We start from the raw sequence: 21,221 nt of genomic DNA, 5'->3' as shown, positions 1-21,221 counted from the left end.
CTCTAATTAAAGTGCCCAGTATGTATCAGCATCCCTGTGCTGAAAAATGGCATCGGGGGTGCTTTAACTAAAGCTCATTGAACGAGCTTTAGCTAAAGCACCGCTGCCACCATTTTCAGGGGACACTGATACCTGTGATGCTGAAGTCTGCTAGAGTGCTCCAGCAGACTCAATTAATCGAGTCTACTCCGACACATTGTAATTACAGGAATAGGTTCAGTCTGCTCCTTTCCAAGCAGGCAGTTCTCTTCTTATTACTTGTGTTGCCAGTGAGAAAATGTCTTTCTGCCATGAAGAGACTAAGTGAAGATGAAATGGAGTCATCCCCACTTCCACAAGGACCCAAGTGGAATTTTTGTACCTGAAAGTTTTCCCACTTATGGCAAATAAGAACATAAGAACTGCCATTTAGTGGGTCAATCCACAGGTCCATCTTGCCCAGTATCCTGTGTCACAAAGTGGCAGAGAATGAATGCTGAAAGGGAGAGTGAACTGGGTATGACTAGGGTTTTACCCATTGTTCCTCTCCCACTTGCAGCATCCAACACTTAGAATTTAGACAAGAGGCAGGGTACATTACTGTGAGAGTGTAACAGGTTGGGTTTTTTTCCTCATTTGAAAAAAGAGCGTATTTTGTAACTTGTAGTATATATTTTAAATGTTTTAAAATCAAAGTAGCTTCCTTCTAATCACTCCTCTCAGAGTTACTTAACTGCTGTAAGAATCCAAGCTAGTTCCTTGGCTATATACATCCAATGCCCTGTATTGTTATTTAAAACAAAAAATTGAGAGTGCCTTAAATGCTTTCAGGGTGCATCTACGTGTGCATTAAAATTATTTTTCTAATGTGCATTAAATTTAGTACCTCCAATGTGAGGTACTAAAGAAATGCTCATTAGCCTGTCTTAATGCAGAGTAATGAATGTGCATGGTTTTAGATGACACTTAGATTCATAGATTCATAGATTGTAAGGGCTGGAAGGGACATCGCAAGATCATCAGGTCCAGCCCCTCCTCCTTCGCCTCCTCCCCCCCTTCCATACTAGGCAGGAAAGACAACTGGGGTCAGGTGACCCCAGCTAGGTGACAGTCCAGTCTCCTCTTGAGGATATCCAGGGTAGGTGATTGCAGCACCCCTGGAGGGAGTTTATTCCACAGTCTGGACACTCTGACTGTGAAGATGTTTTTCCTAATGTTAAGCCTGAAATGGTCTTCCAGGAGTTTGTGGCCATTACTCCTGATTTTCCCCAACAGTGCCCTGGAGAACAGTTGGTTGCCGAGCCCCTGATATACTCCCCTGATTTAGTGGTAAGCTGCTACCAAGTACCTTCTCAGCCATCTCTTTTTTAGGCTGAAGAGACCCAAATCCCTCAGCCTTTCTTCATATGGCTTGCTTTGAAAGTCTCTGATCATATGGGTGACTCTTCTCTGGACTCTCTCAAGCTTTTCCATGTCCTTGTTGAAGTGAGGCACCCTGAACTGGACTCAGTACTCCAGCTGCAGTCTCACCAATCCCAAGTAAAGCAGAAGAATCACTTCCTTTGTTTTGCTTGAGATGCATTGGTTGATGCATGCCAGAGTATTGTTTGCTGTGCTGACTACAGCATTGCACTGATGGCTCATGTTCATACTATGGTCTATTATTAACCCTAGATTCCTATCAGTCATGGTGCTAGTCAGTTTGGCACCACCGAGCGTTTAAGTATGTTGGGGGTTGTTTGTCCCCAGATGAAGCATGTGAAATTTCTCAATGTTGAACTTCATCTGGTTCCGATCCACCCAACTTGCCAACCTGTCTAAGTCCACTTGTATCTGCAGTCTATCTTGAAGTGTGACCATACTTCCCCATAACTTGGTATCATAATGAACTTGGCCAGTGACCTCTTTACCCCCACATCCAAAATATTGATAAAGATGTTGAAAAGTACTGGACCAAGCACCTACCTCTGAGGGACACCACTGGCCACTTCTCACCAGCACAACACAGATCCATTCATTAGATCTCTCTGGGACCTACCCCACAGTCAGCTTCCTACCCACCTGACTGTCTCACAGTTAAGCCCACAATTCTCCAATTTTCCTGTGAGAACATCATGGGATAACCAGATCAAAGGCCTTTTGCAGTCTAGGTATATGACATCGACCTCTTATCTAGGTGGTGAGTTACCTGGTTGTAGAAGGAGATGAGATTGGTAAAACAAGACCTGCCCGTGATGAAGCCATGCTGGCTGTCATTCAGAATCTTACCTTCTGCAAGCCTTTTGCATATAGACTCCTTGATGAATTTTTCCAGGATTTTCCCTGGGATAGAAGTTAGGCTAATTAGCCTGTAGTTGCCCTGGTTCTCTCTCCTCCCCTTCTTGAAGATGAGCACAACATTGGCCCTCTTCCAGTCTTCAGGGACCTCCTTGAGTGTCATAAGATTTGGAAGAGTTTCGCCAGAGGTCCCGCAATGACTTTGGCCAGCTCCTTCAGCACTCTCAGATGAAGTTCATCCGATCCTGCTGACTTATAAATGTGTTACTTTTGTAACTGATCACCCACCAGCTCAAAATCAACAGTAGGAAGGTGGTGATTCCCACCATGCCCATTCTATACCCGTTCTAGCATGATTTTCCCTGAGTCCGGTGAAATAGCGAAGCAAAGTAGTCATTCAGGAGTTCGGTTTTCTTGTGAGTGTTGGTAACCAGCTGTCCTGAGTTGTTAAGCAATGGCCCCACACTTCCACTTGTTTTCCTCCTGTTCCCTACATACCTAAAGGATGATTTTTATTGTCCTTGATTTCCATTGCTAGTTTAAATTCAGTCGCCCCCTTAGCCTTTCTAATCTGTTCCCTACAAGTGCAGGCCATTGTTGTATAGTCCTTCTTGGGGACTGTCCCAAGCTTCCATTGTTTGTGTGCCACTTTCTTCTTGTTCAGAATTTCTTTTGTGTTTCAAGGATTGTGTCCTTGAGGAATGACCACTCTTCATGTACTCCTTTCACCTTCAGTCCCTGGTCCCATAGCGCTTCCCTTCCTGTTTCCCTGAGCTTGATGAAATTCACTTTTTTGAAGTCCAAAACTCCAACCTTGCTAGCTGATTTGCCTGCCTTGTAATGGACAGTGAATGTGATGGTTTCATGGTCACTGTCACCCAGGCTACCCTCTATATCAGGGTTAGGCAATGTTTTTTGGCCAGAGTGCCTAAAACCCCCACAATACCTACCTTGGAAGGTGCCAGAGTACCGGCATGCCAGAAAAACAAAATGAGGGCAGGGGGTACATGGCAGGATGCCCTACTTGTGCCCCTTGCCCCCAGCCCTGCTGCCCCTGCCCCCCAACCCTGCTCATGACCCTTGCCTCCCACCCAAAGCCCTTGCCCCCAGCCCTGCTCATGACCCTTGCCCCCTAGCCCTGCTGCTCCTGCTCCCCACCCAAAGCCCCTGCCCCCCAGCCCTGTTGCCCCCCAGCCCTGCTGCCCCTTGCCCCCATCCAAAGCTCCTGCCCCCCAGCCCAGGCTCTGTGGCTTTCAGCAGCTACCTAGAACCTAGGCCAGCTGCAAACATCTGTTGCCTTTCTGCCCCAGCCACAGCTGCCTCCCAGCCCCAGCCCTGGCCCTAGGCTCTAGGGCTCTAGGGAGGTAGCACATACTGGCAATGCTCCCCACTGTGCTGCCCTCACTGCTTCCGCAAAGCAGCATTGGAACCCAGCGCAGCAGGGCACAGTGTGGGGTGCAGAAAGCTGCCTGCTCCCAGCTCCCCGGTGCCCTGCCACAATTCCCCTGTGTGCATGAGAGCAGTGTGGGCAGCAGCACAGGGTTGTGCCCCTTGCTGCTGCCCCTGCCTGCAGGGGATGTCATTTCCTCAGCTCCTGCAAGAGTGGCCTTCGTAGTGTCCACAGCTTTAGAGCTTTCTTGTATGCCAGTCCCTGGGCATGTCAGTCCCAGGGCTTTCTCCAGTCCCCCAGCAATCTTAGTAGCCTATTTTATTGTGCATTAGTGTAATCACACATTTTTTTTTACATGACACATTAATACACAGTAAAATAAGCTACTGTGCATTAAAGTGCATGTTAGACATATCCTCAGTGTATGTAAATAGCATTTTTATCTATTGTTAAGACAGAGAAGGATAAGTGTTCCAGCTTAATTATCATTAAATCAGTTTCTTATGCCAATTACAGGACTCTGGAGACTGACCAATTAAATAATGTCAAGTTCCAGGCTTCTGGAGAATATTTTGATAGATACATAGACAAAACTTGCTAGAAAATGAGACATTACCTTCCAAATGCTTTCAGTTTAAATGTGTGTCAGAAGTATTACACTAGGAGACAACTTTTAGTTATAGTTTCTACCTACTTAGCCTTCTCCACCTAAATAAAGCTGGAAGGTCTGCTATTTAACAGGCAAAATATCAACTGGGAAAACTGTATCTAAACATAAAAAATCATGAAAAATCAAATTCAAAAAGTTACTTGACTGAAACTATTCAGTCACACTATTTAGATGTCCTAATACTTACTTTCTCCTTTCCTATTGATACATAGATGAAAAAGTTTTGCACTCTTTATTCCGTGGATTCCCCAAAATTGAATTTTCTACCTTGTTAGTGCACTCATATTGTACTCCTGGGAGCATGCACTGTCCTTACATAAAAATGCATTGTAGCCACAATGCAATACCAACCATCTGTGTTCAAGGTGACTCATATTTTGACCCAGGTAACAGCTTATCCAAACATAATACTTTATATTTTTTACTTTGAATAATTGCAAAGGTAATTGCACAGTACAAGGATCAGAATATGAGCAGAAACTCTTTAATGACATATTTATTTACAAATAAGAGAGCAACCAAGCCACCCTAGTGTAATCTGTCTGAGTATGTGAGAGGACACTGCATTGCTGCCAAGAGGGAAAGATTTGTCCTTAAAGGTTGATACTAAGTTTTATCTTTGTATTGTTTATCTTCTTTGGGTAACAGAGAAAGACATTATGTTTAGGTCTCCCTTTGAAAAAACTTGGATCTGATGGGTAAAAATTTCTCACATTCTATTTCCATCTCAAGCATCTGATTCACCTATAGCTATGTCCTTCGATCTGCATAACACAGTTGCCCAGAATCTCAAAGCAACTGCTGCATACAGCTATCATGCCATTCCTCTGACTTTCAGTGTGACATCTTCCCCAACAAATTCCTTTGAAATATCAAGTAGATATTCTGAAGAATATGCTTATATGAAAATGTATTTACATGTATATTGAAAGGTTCACTCTTGTGGACCAACTTTTTTTAACCTTCCAGATCCATTTCAGCACTTGTTATTCACTATTAATGTAGGCTTTTGTTCCACATCTCCAAAGGAAGGAAGAAACTTTCCAACTTTCCATCCCTGCAAGGGCAGCTGAGCAAGCTCCTCACTGGTATTATTTTTGGTGTAACCCCCAGGATGGTGGATTTCCCTCCTTGGTAGTTTTAGAATGTCTTATCTCTGCTGGGAGAAAGTGTTTTCTGCCATGACCCTCCAGATGTACAAGAACACCATCTCGCTTCAGGTCTTGCTGAAGTATGCAGGATAAAATGTGCTATCACTTTTTCCCAAGACATTACATTGTGCATCTGCAAGGTTATTGCAGATCAGTCCCTAGCAAGCTGGCCAGGATGTGTGCTTTCTCTGGCTGAGGATCAGTAATGCAATTCAAAAGGCCTATGTATGTATGGGTATAAATCCATGTTACCAGATGAAGTGGATCAGCTAAGCCAGGATGTGTCCCAGCACAGCTGATCCACTTGATTGGCAAAACATACATCACCCATTGTCCCATGTATTAATCTTGCAGAGTAATGGGCCACATACGCCCTGCTTACAGAAGCACCTTCAGAAATATCTGGGTGTATTTCTGTAGGTGGGGAAAGCCAAGGTCTCCCTGTACAGAGATGCTCATCTCAAGGCTTCATCTCTGTAAGCAGGGAAAGCCTACAGAGATGGACTCCAGGCTTGCCTGGAAGAAGGGGAGGGGGTGAAAATTCCTGGGGGTTTCAGGCCCCAGAAATTCTTGGTAACACTTCTTTGTCAGGGGAGAAAACCAGGCAGGTGCTTATGGGGCTTGAGGAGCCTTGTCCTGCATAGGAATTCTTGAGACACTCAGGGTAGGCCCCTCAAGTCCCAGCAGCACCTAACTCTGTGGCAGCTAGAGAGTGCATGTGCACTCCTGCCATAAAGCAAATAGACAACTGCTGTGAAAAAGGGGTACAAATTATTACTAAATCATGGCATGGCAAAAGGCATGAATATCTATTGCTCTCACTTTGTGCCACCATAAAAATTATTATGGCATCACAAAGGTGACCTGTTTCAAGCCTATAACTGTGCCTCTCTTGTTCTTATCCAGGTCAGTACCTGAGACAGTCAGGACCAAGTGAAATGTGATGTCTGTTTACAACCAATATGGATACAGCTGATTAGTACCAAGGGTCATCTTTTATTCCTGGACATTTTTAATTTTTTTATGTAAAAATGTATTAAGAAATGTTGCTATTTTCCCAACTATTATTTGTGCTTTGATACTATGGAAAATTTCAGCCCAAAATAGAGTATCTTCAGATTGTTTAAAATTGTGCTCCTAAAGGAAGTCTCAGCATTACATAATATTTTCCCAAACAAAAATTAAATTGAGAGAATTGAGAATTTAAATTAATAATTTGATATAGAAAGTAAATATATAAAGAGTGATATTGAATTATCTTGATTTAAAAGCACAGTAAAACCAGAGATAATATTAAATTTGAAAGAAAGTCAAACAAGTTAAACTATGGAAATGTGCATTTAGTTGTGGCTGTGGTGATACTGTCCAATAGCAAGAATATATGGGAAAGTTTCAACTATAGAAGAAGTCTAGAGAATCTCTGCTATTCCATTTTTAAGGTTATTTGGGACAAAGACAAATAAACAAGGGGTGTAGACATGCCACTTATAAACATCTCATTTATTTTGTACAGCTTGGTGAGTCATAATGGTATCTAGAAAGATAGGTGATAATTGTCCAGTGTACCTGCCTACACTTGGTGCTATTACAGCACCTTGCAACTAGGTGGCAAAAAAACTCATAATCACCCTTGTTGCATTGAAAAAAATGACACTGCTATATAGTTATCACCTGATAATTCAAACGGTAATATTATGCAGCATAGAATAACTAACAGCAGTATGTCAAGTCTCCCGTCTATATTTACCCTGATACAAGACACATTACACCAATTTATTTGTGTTATACAATATATCCAAACCTGCAGTGCTCACTTCCTTAGCAGATGCATTTTAATATATATATATATATATAAAATGACAGTAGATATCTTCAACAAAAAAGGGTCAATATTTTTTTATCTTTCTGGCATTTCCAAAAAGCAGATTTTTCTGCTATTTTTCTTGACAGCTCTCAAAATTTCGCTAACTCTGAAAGCTCTAACTAGTTGGTGCTTGCTCCAAGACTTGCCATTTACCCCTTATTTGTTAGAGATGTGACTTTAGAGATGGAGCCCTCAGCTTTATAGACTGTGATCTGAGCCATACTCTCTTATTACGTTCTCAGACCTATTCATATACTGCAGTGCTGAGTCTTCCTTTTGTCTTGGTGTTTTTATAGCCATCTATTGGTTGTAGAAGAGACAAAATGACTTTTCAATATCAGAGTTCTTTGATGGCAATTTATATGTCCATATGTTTAATATCCTCTAGTTGCAAATCATTAAATATATAGCCTCTGGATACATGTATTGCTACACCCCCCTAACATTGTGTTTTGTAGGTTTTCTCACACGATGGCTTGCTTTTTGGCAAGGCTGGAGGCTGTTAGCTTCACAAATAGTTCATCCAAAAGAAATAACTTTTATAATTTCATGTAAAATTGTATGTTTTTTTCTTTCTTATTATCTTTTAAAAATATGTCACATCATTTTTCAGGTTTTATGAACTCTTTTCAAAATTATGGTCATGGAGAAAATTAAATTAGAATCAGAGAAAAATAGGGGCTGGAAGGGACCTCAAGAGATCATCCCTTTGATCAAAGTAGGATCATCCTGCCTAAACCATTCTAGGCAACTGTTTGTTTAACCTATTTCGTAGGGCTCTTCTAAACTAACAGGCAAAGGTGCCATGGAATTTGATGCACAATTCACACAATCATGCTTCCTGCCATGTCACACAATTGAGAATCAGATCCCATCATGCCTTATTTCAGGTGGAGGGGAAGTCCAACAAGTAGCAAGCTCCATCAGTTGATGGGGCTCACAGCTATAAGCGTGCCCTAGGGGGTCCCTCTGGCAGAGAGACTACAGCTGATGCAGTTTTCCAGCCACAAGGGCACTGCATACACCCCACGGGGCTGGGAGACAGCAACTGACACAGGCTTCTAAGTCATAGGGTGCCTGATGCACCTCCACGGCTAGGAGCCCACAGGAATTGCGGTCTCCCAGCTGCAGAGGTGCCTAGAGCACTTTCTTAGCTAGAAGCCTGTGTCAATTCATAGTTTCATAGTTGGCAGGGTCGGAAGGCACCTGAGCAGAACATCAAGTCCGACCCCCTGCCATGGGCAGGAAAGCATGCTGGGGTCAAATGACCCTGGCTAGGTGATTATCTGTAGCCCTGTGGAGTCAGGCCAACTCTCAGGATTTCAATATTGTGCTGTTAGACAGGAGGGTGTGACACAATTGCACATATACAAACACACAAATCAATTAGGTGCATACACACACACTACCAGCTCAGGCACATACACATCCAAACCAGCACATGCATACCTATCACCAATTCAAGCGCATACACTATACACCCCAAAAGTTAGACACAGGTCACTAATTTGTATATCATGCATGCAAAGCCATATATACACACACACACACACACACACACACACTCACCAGTTCACACACATACAACCCACCTACACATAGGTAAGTTCCTAACTTGGATGGTACAGTGTGTATGTGTGTGCTTGGGGTACCTGGGATAGTTGGGGAAGATTCAGGTGAGAAAGAGAGTTAAGGTGTAGGGAGTGAAACTTGCCAGAAATGTGATTAGAACCAGGGGACTATAGAGAAGCTGGCTGAGGAACTGAGGCTTGGGTTTACTTAAGGTAGACTGGGGCTGGAAACTGAGGCAGACAGCAGAAATATTTGGGGGCGGGCAGGAGCAGATAAGTGGTGGCAAGGAGGAGACAGCCAGGAAAGAAACTGAGGCAGAAACCTGGTTGCTCGGGGGGAAAAGGAAAAGGCAGTGGGGATAAGACAGTGGTAAAGAAACAGGGGGTTTGGAGGCAGAGGAGCTCAGGACAGGTGTTGGAGGTTGCAGTGAGCCAGAAGCAGGAGAGTGAGAAATGAGACAGAAGTTAGAGGGGCGAGGAGCAGAGATTGGAGCAGGGCCAAACCATAGTAAAGCAAAACCCAACTTACGAGTCCAAATAACAGTTTTATCAAACAGACAACACACTACACAGCCCCATGAAGTTATTGGTTCATACACACACACACATACTCACAATGGCAGCAGGAGAAAGAGACTCAGTGGAAAGGTTGGAGTCTAGGTAGGGAAGTGAAGCAGAGTCCAAGTCCTTGGTTGAAGAGGGGGTGGGGGGTGATAGCTACCTATCCAGGCTGGAAAGGGGTCCTTGTCCAGTAGGTGTTGTCCAGAAGGGGGTTGTCAGCAGGGCCTCTGGGTGGATAGGTGGTGTGGCATGGTGCTGGTCGAGATGGAGAGGGTGTCCCACTGGGTCTGTCTTCACTGCCCCTTTTTATAGGGGCAGACCTTGTGTGACCCTAGTGACAGGAGGCATGCCCAGGCAAGGGTCAGCCCCTGGAGTACTGAGCATGTGTGCTCCATGCAGGGATGTGCAGTTTCGGGTGTCTGTAATGGTGGGGTACAATGGGAGAGTTGCTGGTTCTTCAAGGTCTTTTGTCTTTCAAATGCTGGGTTCTTGTCTCTGTTCCTGGGTGAGGTCCATGGTTCCTGGATGAATCAATGCAAGGTGATGACCTGGTCGTTACAGATCATTCAGTAGAGGCTTGCTACCATTGTATTTCAGTCATTCCCAATCACTCTCATTCATCCAGGTACCAATTTACATGGGAGGGATCATACAGTTGCAAGACAGGGGATGCCCGGGCAGAGGACACAAGATGGAGACTTGACATACAGAATGGAAAATTGACATTACTTTGGTTAACTTACAAACACAGGCCTAAACCATACAATATCCATATGAAACAATTACAATCAATGCAAAAATGATAATAATACAATAAACAACAGTAAAAATCAATACAAACCTAATAATAATACAATATAAAACAGTGGATATCCAAAACCAAAAACTTGCTACCAAAATGAAACTGTTAAAGCTTATCCTAAGTCTGAGCTTGCTTATGCTTGTCTATAGGGAATAGAGAGGGAGAGAAAGAAAAGTCAGAACGAGTTGGGGAAGGGAAGGGAATGCATATCTATGTTGAGAGGTGCTGTGAGATAGGGAGCATCAGGACACTAAGAACATTGCACATGAGTTGGGCAACCGCAAGAGTCTGGAGACTCGGGCATGGCAAAGCCCTGCTGTTTTGTTTTCTTTAACAGTTAATTGCTATTTTTGCTTAAGACTTTTATGATTTATAATGGGGCATGGACTTGAAGACCCCAACTCAGAACACACTCTTGAGAACTGACTGAATGAGGAAAATTGATGGACATTTGCTTTTGTTTCATTGCTATTAATTGATTGTTGAGGGAGGGATCTAAACCACATGCCTGAGCCATGGCTGGGTCGACTTGAGAGTGATTGGAACTAATTAATTACTGTAAACCCAGAGTTGGGTAAAAATTGTATTGATTTTAGATAATACAAAAGATTTAATTTAGTCCTTTAGAGAGACAGACCCTGGGACTGCTGAGTGTGCAAGTCTGGCCCTGGATGCCTATTACTGACCTGGCCTTAAGGCCAACATAAGACTATGAACAGCATGAGAGATAGTCTAAAGGTATTGCACTTCCTTTCTTGTATTTGCAATTCTTTCTTATATCCCATAAACAAAAATATCACTATGTACTTCAAAATATTTTCATGAGTAGATGTGAATTTCTGGTCTAAATCAGCAAGACAGATTATGATTTGCTCCATATTCATTTGAACTCTTGAAAAAGTCAACCAGCCTTGGGGAGCATTCATTGCAATCTTGTGATTATTCACTGGATTTATCCACCCTAATATCTGAACAAAGAGTCTGGGTATATTTGCATTCTGAGTTTATATCTGAGACCTAACATTTTGATTTGCAGAATGTAAAGGAAGTTTTTTTTCTTTTTATCTTTCAGTTAATTACATGACAGTTATGAAAATATTGCACTCATCATACATTTTCATACAATTCAGGATGCTCAACCCTCTTGAAAAACTGTCCACGTACTCTTGGTGCCTAAATAAGAATGGAGCTCTCTCGAGTCTGATTTCAAGTGATGAGCTCTTAGCAGCATTTCAATCTGGGTAGAGACGAAAATGCTTTGGCTTAGCATTTGGCTCATGAGCTTAGTTATGGTGGACTAGATCTATAAAAGGGAAATGTATAAGTATTTTTCTTTTGTTTTGGTTAAAAACACAAAATGATCAAAAACATGTATATGGCCCATCTACACATTACAGGTATTATACAACTAACTGGTTAATTGTGCAATTACCTTGAAACCAGCAATATGTATGAAGTGGCTATCACACAATAAAAATCTCCAACCAGCTATAAAGTTAGACCTCAAAAATGTATACTAACTTTATAGCTGGTTGCTATTGAGCTTTAATGTGCATATGCAGCAGGGTCTCCCCTGTGGCTTGGGGCCTAGCCTGTCAGCTGACAGGGCTCCCAGCCACATAGGTGCAACCCTTGAGCCCTGGAGATCACAGCTACCATAATCCCCAAGGCTCGGGGGGTACTTGAGGGCTACATGGGGCTCCTAGTCCCAGGTGCACCTCACCCCCAGCAGGACCCAGAGACCCCACAGCTGACAGGATTCTGGGTCCCAGCTGCACATGGTCCCCATGGCTGTGAGCCCCCTCAAAAGCTTTTACTTCAAGACATTTCTCTATTGAAAAATAACCTTTACCTCAAGAGAGGTAAATAAAGTGCATCCAAGAAATATAAGGAGGAAATATAGTAAAAAAGGAGAGAAATAAACTCACTATTAATATTCATTATGTTACAACTTCTTTCACCAACACATTTGACTTTGTGGTCTTTACTATCTATAAATATAAGGGCCTTGTTACACTTATGCTATGGCTGAAGAGGAGCCTGGGTCTTGAGCCAGAGGTTTGCCCATTGAGAAGCCATGCCAGGGCTGGCTTCAAGGGGTCCTAGAGGAGAGGGAGACCAGGTAAGGCTTCTTCTTTGGGAGTTCTGCGGAAGAGCTTCCTCTGAAAGATGCATGATTTTTGACACCTGCGTGTCCCATTTCTTGTGTCAGTGCTGTAAGCATTAAGTAATTGTATAGAAAATGGGCATCCTCCCTTTATCTACCCTCTGGTTCTCTACTTTATTTAAGGAAAGGAATAGCAGCTGTTGTGCTTTGCCACATACCAACAGTAAGTTTAGCCTATAGATCAGAATTATACCTGGTTTGTGTATCCCAAGTTAGAATTTAGTTCCTTATATATCTTTACTGTCAAAACTGTAGGTGCCTGTAGACTTTAGGGTGTCTATGGGTATGTCTGTAGCATCTCAAAGCTGATTCCAAGACCACTTCAGGAAAATAAAACCCACTTATGTGCTCCCACTCATCAAGCTCAAAAGTTGTATAACCTCCTTTTGGAAAGTGCCCAAGAATTTTTTTTAGGACTACAGTTGGTGTACTCATGAGAGCAGTGTTGGGCATGGTAACAGGGCAGTTTGGGCCTTTAAGTCAGCCCTCTTGAGGAAGCCCACATGCGGGGCATTTAGATACTGTGATCTTCAAAAAGTATCTACGAAACTAGGAGTTTAAAACCCCAAGAAGAAAGCAGAAGAACAGTAAACTGTGAGGGAACAGTCGTGAGCCAAAGGCAGCCTATGAGCTTGGTACCCAGGAGGGGCAGGCTGCTGTGCTGGGGCCAGAGTCAAAGGGTCCTCATTCCAGGGCCAGAACAGGGTTTGCTTTTGTTTATTTATTTGTTGGTTTGTTTGCTGCTCAAAAACTGTGTTTTAGCTGAAGGACTGGGTTGATGAGCTCCTCAGGGAGCAGGGCATTTCAGCAGAAGCCAGCAGGCTGGGCAGCTCGCTTAGAGGCACCCTTCTGTCAGCATCTCCACAACATGGTTTCTGTGTGCATTGGATGTAGGGTGATAGTAAGTAAGTGAGGGTTAGGTTTCTGCAATAGTGTCAGGGTAGTTGTATTAACAGCATTGGTATACCCTGAGTGGTTCTGTGAGATTCTGTAGTTTGCACTGTTGAACTTGTAGATGTTATTGTAATTTGCATATTTTCATATAGCTTTAATTTTTAAATACAAATATTTTTCTTTTCTAGTATTATATGCTTTCGTCTTAGGTGGACTGGTCAGTAGTTTTGTAGATTTTCTGAGTTTAGGGTTCAGGAAACTTCTTGAGAAAGATTGAAGAGATAATACATGCTGACATTTTAAAGGGGAGGAAAAGGCACTGCAGTTTTAATATTGAGATAATCTATCCAAAATTTACTACATGAGATAAAATTAGGATCACAGAGAAATGGAAGTAAAAGCTACAGAAGTAGAGAGAACTAGCAGTACTTTGTGAAAGAACATTGCTTTAGCGGTTCATTTACTGGTGTAATATTATTTCAGTAACTCAGGAGCTTCCATTAACACTGACAGCATGGGTCCAACCTGCAAAGCTGCTCAGTTCCACAGAAAATTCCTAGAACTGGCAACTGTACAGGGTTATGTGATGAGCTGTTCAGAAATAGCATAAAGCAGCTTACAAACACTCAAAATAGCAGGTACGGCTTTGGGACCCTATCCTTTTACTAATTACAGGAGCCACCAAGAGTGTTCAGAATAATTAAATGCACATATTGATTAAATGTGTAGGCCTTGAAGGACCAGAGCTCCATGTAGAATAGCTCACTGATTGGCTGATAAGTATTTCAAGTCTTTTTGGCTGAAGGTATCAGGCACCCAAAGTAGTGTGTAGCTATTAAATCAGATTAAAATGTAGTTTACTTGGTAGGCACAACTCATGAATAATAATAGAGCAGCTAACACTAATACACTGCCAAAACTCTCTCCCTCCCCTTTTAATTAATAATTGGTTAAGGAAAGTTAGTCACTGATATATGGCTAGACTTCTACATAGGAAACCTGCTCACCCTAAGTGAAGGTTGGGATTGTACAGGTTTTATTATTATTTCAGCATTGCCTAGAGGCTGGAGCCCCAATGTGTTAAGCATACATTGTAAGCCTAGTATAATGTGTAGAGGTAGCTGGTAGAGTCAGCAAACTGAGGAAATATATGGTAATGCTGAAACAGTTATAAACAGTCATATAATTGATTAATCATTGTCAAGTGGTTTGTTAGCATCAAAAACATAAGCAGGTTTTAAGAAAAAGATTTAAAGTGGGATAATTTATTCATATCATAAATAATTTTTAGGAAATTTCTTCTAGGCACCAGGGCACCAAAGAGGAAAGCATAATGGTGCTTGTCCAAAATTTTTACAAAACTGGCAGTCAAGTGTGGCACTTCTGGGGGGACAGGGGGGCTGATATGGACAAGTCTGCTAAACTGAGGTGGGAGGGGAGATGTAGACAGGTACCCGCATTCCTATAAAGTAGGAGTGACTACAGGTAGGGCCTGAAAAATGAAGACAAAGATTCATGTTCTCTTTAGAATTAGCATTCAGTCTGCTTCAGGAAGTGATTTATATTTCACATGTGAGAGTTCTTTCTCGAGACTTCTTTTATCCCTCTCACTTGTTGAAATGGATTATTTTGGATTGGATTGTGATGACATTAACCCCATTCCAAGTAAACAAAATCTCTTGAACTATGTAATGAGATTAAGAGGACCATTAGACCTCAGAATGGAAGACTGCATCAGGAAGAATGGTTTTATTTCCCAGTTCCACTGTCTTCTAGCCTCTATAGAAATCCTCAGTGGATGTGCTGGTTTTTGTGTCCTGCAAACATTAGGAATTTTTTTTGTGCAAAATTCTTTAAAAAGAGATCTGGATGGGTGGCAAAAAGAGGCGAAATTTATCTTACAAAAAGGTGGCTATGAAAGAATCAGACATAGCGATTTATGATACAGCCTTCATTTTTGAGAAAAAATATTGTGACTGTAAATGTTCAATTAATTATTATTTTGATAATTATTATTGTTGTCTTTAGGCTGTACGAAGACAAAAGGCTCTTGAACAGAGTATCCAGTCTGCCCAGGAGATTGACAAAACCCTTCGCTTAATCCAAGAGTCTCTTTCCTTCGTTGACAGACAGTTAACAGCCTACATTGCAGACAGAGTTGATGCAGCACAAGTCCCTCATGAAGCACAGGTAAGTTATAAGCAGGAGCTAATGGTCTTGAATTGATTTGTTAATCACACCAAGGTTTCTGAATCAAGGAGTGTGTACTGGCTATACTCAGAAATTTTCTCTCCTCTTTTTCTTTTTCTTTTTCATTCTCTCTTTTTATAAGGTATTTTTCCCACAGTACTCTAAATCCAAAAGACGGAGATATAACACATCTTTGGTACAACATTATCTATTAAAAGACAAGTGAAGTAGGGATAGAAGTATTGCTTAAAGGAGATCAATTTAATTTACCAGTAAGCTAGTACTTTCCATTAATTTTATCATTACCCATTTAGGTGATTTAATGACAGAAAACTAAGCAGTAACATTCAAATGTCAATAATAAACACTTGTAGCATTTTAATATCCAACACACATCATACAAAAATAAACAAATTTACTTAATTTATAAAAAATGTTTTGAAAAGCAATTAGATGACCAGTGCATTGTTACTGAATTACATAATATAGGTAAATTGATTAAAGATTACTAAGAAATGCAAAAAAATGGCATTACATTTCAGTTTTTCCAGTTCAGACAAGTTTAAAATAAATCATTCTCCCTAAATTGTATGTGTGGTTTATATAAACTGTAGATAGCATTCATGCAACTGTGGTTTGTAACTTCCAACAGTTTCCATGGTATAATCTATCTGTAGTACTTTTTTTAAAAGAATAGGTTAAAATAATTCCAGTGATTTTAAAAAATATATATTTTATAAAGCTATTCAGATTATATCATAGGAGACAGTAACTTTTGGAGCAATTAGAAATTAAAAATAAAGTTTGATTACAAGAAAAAATATAGAAAAGATAAAAATGTGTGAGTAAGTCACTATGAGACTGTTTTCAGAGCAGCACCAGTTGAAGTCAGAGGAAGATGTGGTTGCACCACATCTGTAGAAATCAGGTCTTTTATTCTTTAATTTAAAAATTAAAAGTTTAAAAGTAGTTTAAAGATCCAAAAGAACATGGTGATATTTAAACATATATCCATGAATCTTTAAGCTGCTTTGCATGCATATATGTATTTGTGTCAATATGAAAATCAACTGATATTTAGAGACTGAGAGCTTTTTCTCTGCCTAAATTTACATTGATTTCAGCATGGTTCCCTCAACCCGCACCAGCAGAATCATGCCCTAGTGATTCAGTCCTCAAATGTTAATCATAAAGGGTAGTATTTATCTAGTATCCCCTCTAGATGCCTTTTTTCTTTCCAAAAACACGATTTACCTGGAGAATTATTAAGTAATATAGGGGAAAACAGCATTTCTCTAGGGTGCACCAGCTTAACTTAAGTCTTCTAAATGTTTAGCTCAAAAACATAAGGAGTTAAGGAGATACTGAAAGATAGTACTTGTTAGTGCTGTACTTGGAGCCTTTCAAATATATCAGAGGATTGGTCAGGTTTGTTTGTTTTTTCATAGGTGTTTGCTGTGTACCATAGATATATCTGGCTTAGATGCATGCATAGATGTAATACATGGGCAGCTGTAAAAATCTCATCCACCCTCCTGGAATAATACTGACTACAATCAAATTGCATTTAACTTTTAAGTAAACTTTTTTGATGCTCCTGGTTTTATAGCTTCATTTTCCTAATGGTAATACGTTATAATGTGAAATATGATCAACCCAGAAGCTGTTGAATCTTTCTCCATTGTGATTTTATCTAAAAGTTTCGGTGCAATCTTTTAAGAAACAAAATCATGAACTGAACAGTTTTAATGCAAGTTTTTTCAGTTCTCCTAAGCTCAATCTTTTAAAAATCTTTTGGGAAAATAAAATGTTCAATGAATTTTAAATGGGTAAATAGCTTGATATATTCTGCCCATGAATAGCAAGGATAAGGTTATGGCACCACTCTGACTAAGACCAAAAACAAGCGTTGTTTCTGGAACTCCAATTCTCCCCATAGGAACCATGAGCATACAGGCATTCATACATTTTCTCCCAGAACAAAATGGCAGTTCTGGGAGAAAAATAACCTTAGTCTAGGAGGAGCTGAGCAGTTGAGTGGGAGGTGATTGCTCCCCATGCCTTCCTAAGACTAGGGTCACTCTAATTTATGGATGACTTGGGAATCGTTACTGCTCATCTCCCAATCCCAGGAGGAGTTGAGTGTTGGGAAAAGCTCCTGAGCCTTCTCCACACTGGGGTCACGGACGCTTCTGGCTTCTTGGTCTGGGGAGCAGGTGAGGAGGAGTTACCAGGCTGTTCCTTGGTTCAGTTCCTGAGCACTAGGAGCCAAACAGAGAAGCAATCACTCCTTGCTCCTGCCTGCTTTACTCAATGCCCCAGTCCCCGCATGAATGGGATGACTAGAGCAGCCACTGCTTCCCATGCTTCCCCCAAACCAGGCTCACTCAGTCTTGGGAATGTACAAGGAACAGCGGAGAGGGAGAGATTGCAGGCTGAACACCTCCACTGCTCCCTTTCCCAGAAACATTTTTAGTGGTGGAAAATTCCTACCACTAAAAATGAATACCAATTTATGGTCTAAGCCTGTCTCTTGAGCAGCCTCTGCTGCCAGGTGCTTTGTGGGCCCTACAGAGGCCTCAAAAGTTCTTCCTTATGATAGAACTTCTAAGACCATAGCTTCACTCCTGTGTCCATTCCTTACAGCTCCAGCAAAAAGGGATAGTCATCTGTGATAGTTAATTAAGTACAGAGAGTATTTATTTGACTTTTCAGCAAAGTATATTAAACATCTGAAACTACATAATACAGGATTTAAATCAGAAAGACTCTGAGGTTTTTGTTGTACTAGACATCACTCATTCAACTCCATCAAAACCCTATTCTGGATTAACCATCTTTTTTGGTTCTTTAGATCAGAGCTATTTGAGTCTTGGTAAATTCCATGTGCTTCTTACTCCACCATGTGGTACTGAGATTTTAATGCTAGAGAGCTGCTGCAATCTAGCAGGCTATTTCTCTTTGAGAATTATACAAGATACTGCATTCGGACCAAATAGTCTAACTGCAACTACTCAGAAAAAAAATAATGGGTCCAGATTCTTAAAAGGCACAATGGTAAAACTGTGCACGTAAAAGAGAATGACGTGAAACAGATTTAAAAATACATTCATGAAGAAAAGCATGTTTCTATCTGCGTTTGACCTCAATGTCCCAATATGACCTCTCCTTCAAATACATGAATAAATAAAGATTATCTGAGAACTAAAATTATTATGGGAATTTTCCAAACTCCTACTCTTATAAATGCTCTTTCATTTCATTGAGTGAAAAACAAAGAATTTTTTTATTTTTTATTGCAAACAGAAAAAGAGAACTTGGTATTAAATATAATATCTGTATGCTACTTAAACTACTCTATGTATTGAACATAAATAAATCTGCTCTGAGAGAAGTCTAAAGAGGTAATGTCTAATTTATGATTTTTTTTCAATTGGTGTTTTCATTATAAAAAATCAGTTCCCTAAAGCTTATATTAAGTTTTCTATTCCTTTGTTTTAGCCATTCCTAATTTTGGACTTTTTTTTGTTAAAATATAGTTATACTCAGAGGCCTGCATCTTTAAAAGATGTATACTTCTGTTTAAGCTACACGTGTATTCATCATTCCACAGTACTATATTAGTATCTTAACTAGTTTATTTTACATTTAAATCTTTTCAGTGCCAATAGGTTTAGGGGTTTATAGTTATTTTAAATCATTGTCACAAGTTATCGATACACTATATTATAGATTTATTATTCATAAAAATAAGTACTGTAAAATATGAGAGGAGAAATAGTTTTGTTCTCCAGTTTAGCTCAAAAAACAGTTTCCTTTTTTTAATCAAGGGAAGAAAATGCATTCCACATATCCTCTGAACATTACAGATAAACTAGGAATGGACTCATGTCTGTGTTTTGCCTGTGGTTTTATGCAAAATGCAGTGCTGAGGGTAAATGCACAAGATACCATTTCTTGGTAAAGTTAAGAAAGGCAATTAGGTAGAAGGTAGAAAAGCCCTTAAATGGTGATATGCATTTAATATCTGATTATGTCCTAAGTGAAATTGGTTTTTAATATGTTGTTAAAATAACACTGTGCCATGCACAGGAACAATGTTAATGTCATGGTGTAATAGCAAAGAGTTGTTGAATTATATAAGGTCTTACTTAATGAGAACAATGCTACACATCATTGGCTACAGACTAATAATTTAGGATAAAGACTTCACAATGACTTACTTGCACAATTCTTAATATTAAAGACACCGATACTTCTTTTCATATTATGACACTGGAGAAGTAGTTTGTTCAAATATATAAGAAAGAATGGGAGCAGCTGGCCTAACTGTCATTCAGAAGAACCAGCTCAACTTTCTGTAAGCATATTTGAATTTCTGTTCCACATTCTATTCTGTCTAGGTTTCTTATACTGTTTCATCACCTTCTTATCTGAACAGTTTTCAATAGTACATGAAGTGATTTGACAAATATCTGTATGTGGTTAATTGTGGAGAACTGTGTGTGTAGCATACTGTTTTGTTTGGAGGAGATATCTTTTGTTGCATACACATTAGGAAAACAGAGTTACAAGGGCCTTATGGCCATGTCCACACAAACAGGGGTGTGTATTTGCAGCAGCACAAATAGTAGCAGCACAAGTTTGTGCCTCTACTTTATTCTGCAGTGCACACCCCTGCTTGTGCAGTTTGCAGCAGGACACATTGTCCCACTGCTTCATGTGCTGCAGGGGTGGCTGGGGCACAGGGTGCCTCAGCATGGGGATAGGTGGCAGGCAGCCCCCACATGGAGGCACCCTATGCCCCAGCCTGTCCAAGAGTGGCACGTGGAGATGAGGGAGCAGGCAGCCCATCTCTCTGCACTGTGGAGCCCACACGCTGAAGATCCCTGCACCCCAGCCAGCCACTCCCTGGCTAGGGTGCAGTGTGCCTTGAGACAGGGGAGCAGGCAGCCCTGGGCTTGCTGCTTCCCTGTCTCTGTGTGCCCAGCACAGGGGCTCTGCTGTGGAGCCCCCACACTGAGACACATGGAGCCCCCATCTCAAGGCACACTGCACCCCAACTAGCCATGGAGCAACTGGCTGGGGTGCAGTGTGCCTTGAGACAGGGGAGCATGCAGCTCCCCGCTGGGCTGCCTGCTTCCCTGTCTTAAGGCACACTGCACTCCAGCCAACCAGGGAGTGCCTCAGCATGGGGGCTCCGCAGTGCAGCTGGGCTGCCCTGAGCTGCCTGCTCCCTCATCTTCGCATTTGTCCCAGCATACGGTGCTTTGGCTTGGTTTGCACTGCATTTTTTTCCAGGGTATTGTTGGTGGGGGGGGGGGTTGTTTGTTTGTTTGTTTTTAATTTTTTTTGCTACTGGGAAATCCCAGTAGCAAATTTCGCCCCAGTGTTGCAAATTAGGAGTGCCATGCACAATTTAACATGCAACACACAAACTTTTTGGCACCGCAAAGAGGTTTACAGCGCCACAAACCACATGTGTGTGCACATCTGGATCCACCCTATGAGGTCATCTAGTTGAACTCTGTGCTCAAGACAGAATCATTCCATCCCATTCTTATATGCTTTGTTAATGCTTGTTAGAGAATTTGGAAAGAATCCTACCTTGCATTAGAAGAATAGGAGGGTAGAATTTGTCATGGTTTTCAGCACTTCAGGGAGTTTGTTTTGTAGTGCTGAACTGGTCCAATCCCCCCCCCCCC

General features: G+C 41.2%; 1 protein-coding gene across 7 annotated transcripts in view; it reads left to right on the top strand.

Annotated features, from left to right (window-relative positions):
* The window catches only part of DMD (dystrophin), a 1,961,037-nt gene that overhangs the window by 825,418 nt on the left and 1,114,398 nt on the right, over positions 1-21,221 (top strand). For all 7 annotated transcript variants that reach the window (XM_025200207.1, XM_014518487.2, XM_025200208.1 and 4 more), the window contains one exon: positions 15,355-15,516. In XM_025200207.1, coding sequence (XP_025055992.1) covers positions 15,355-15,516 — 162 coding nt within the window. The remainder of the gene's footprint in view (positions 1-15,354; positions 15,517-21,221) is intronic.

This window comes from Alligator sinensis, unplaced genomic scaffold (genome assembly GCF_000455745.1).
Source record: "Alligator sinensis unplaced genomic scaffold, ASM45574v1 scaffold746_1, whole genome shotgun sequence".
Classification (NCBI taxonomy): domain Eukaryota; kingdom Metazoa; phylum Chordata; order Crocodylia; family Alligatoridae; genus Alligator; species Alligator sinensis.
Note: the sequence above shows the minus strand (reverse complement) of the source record. Positions and strands in the feature narration are given on the sequence as shown.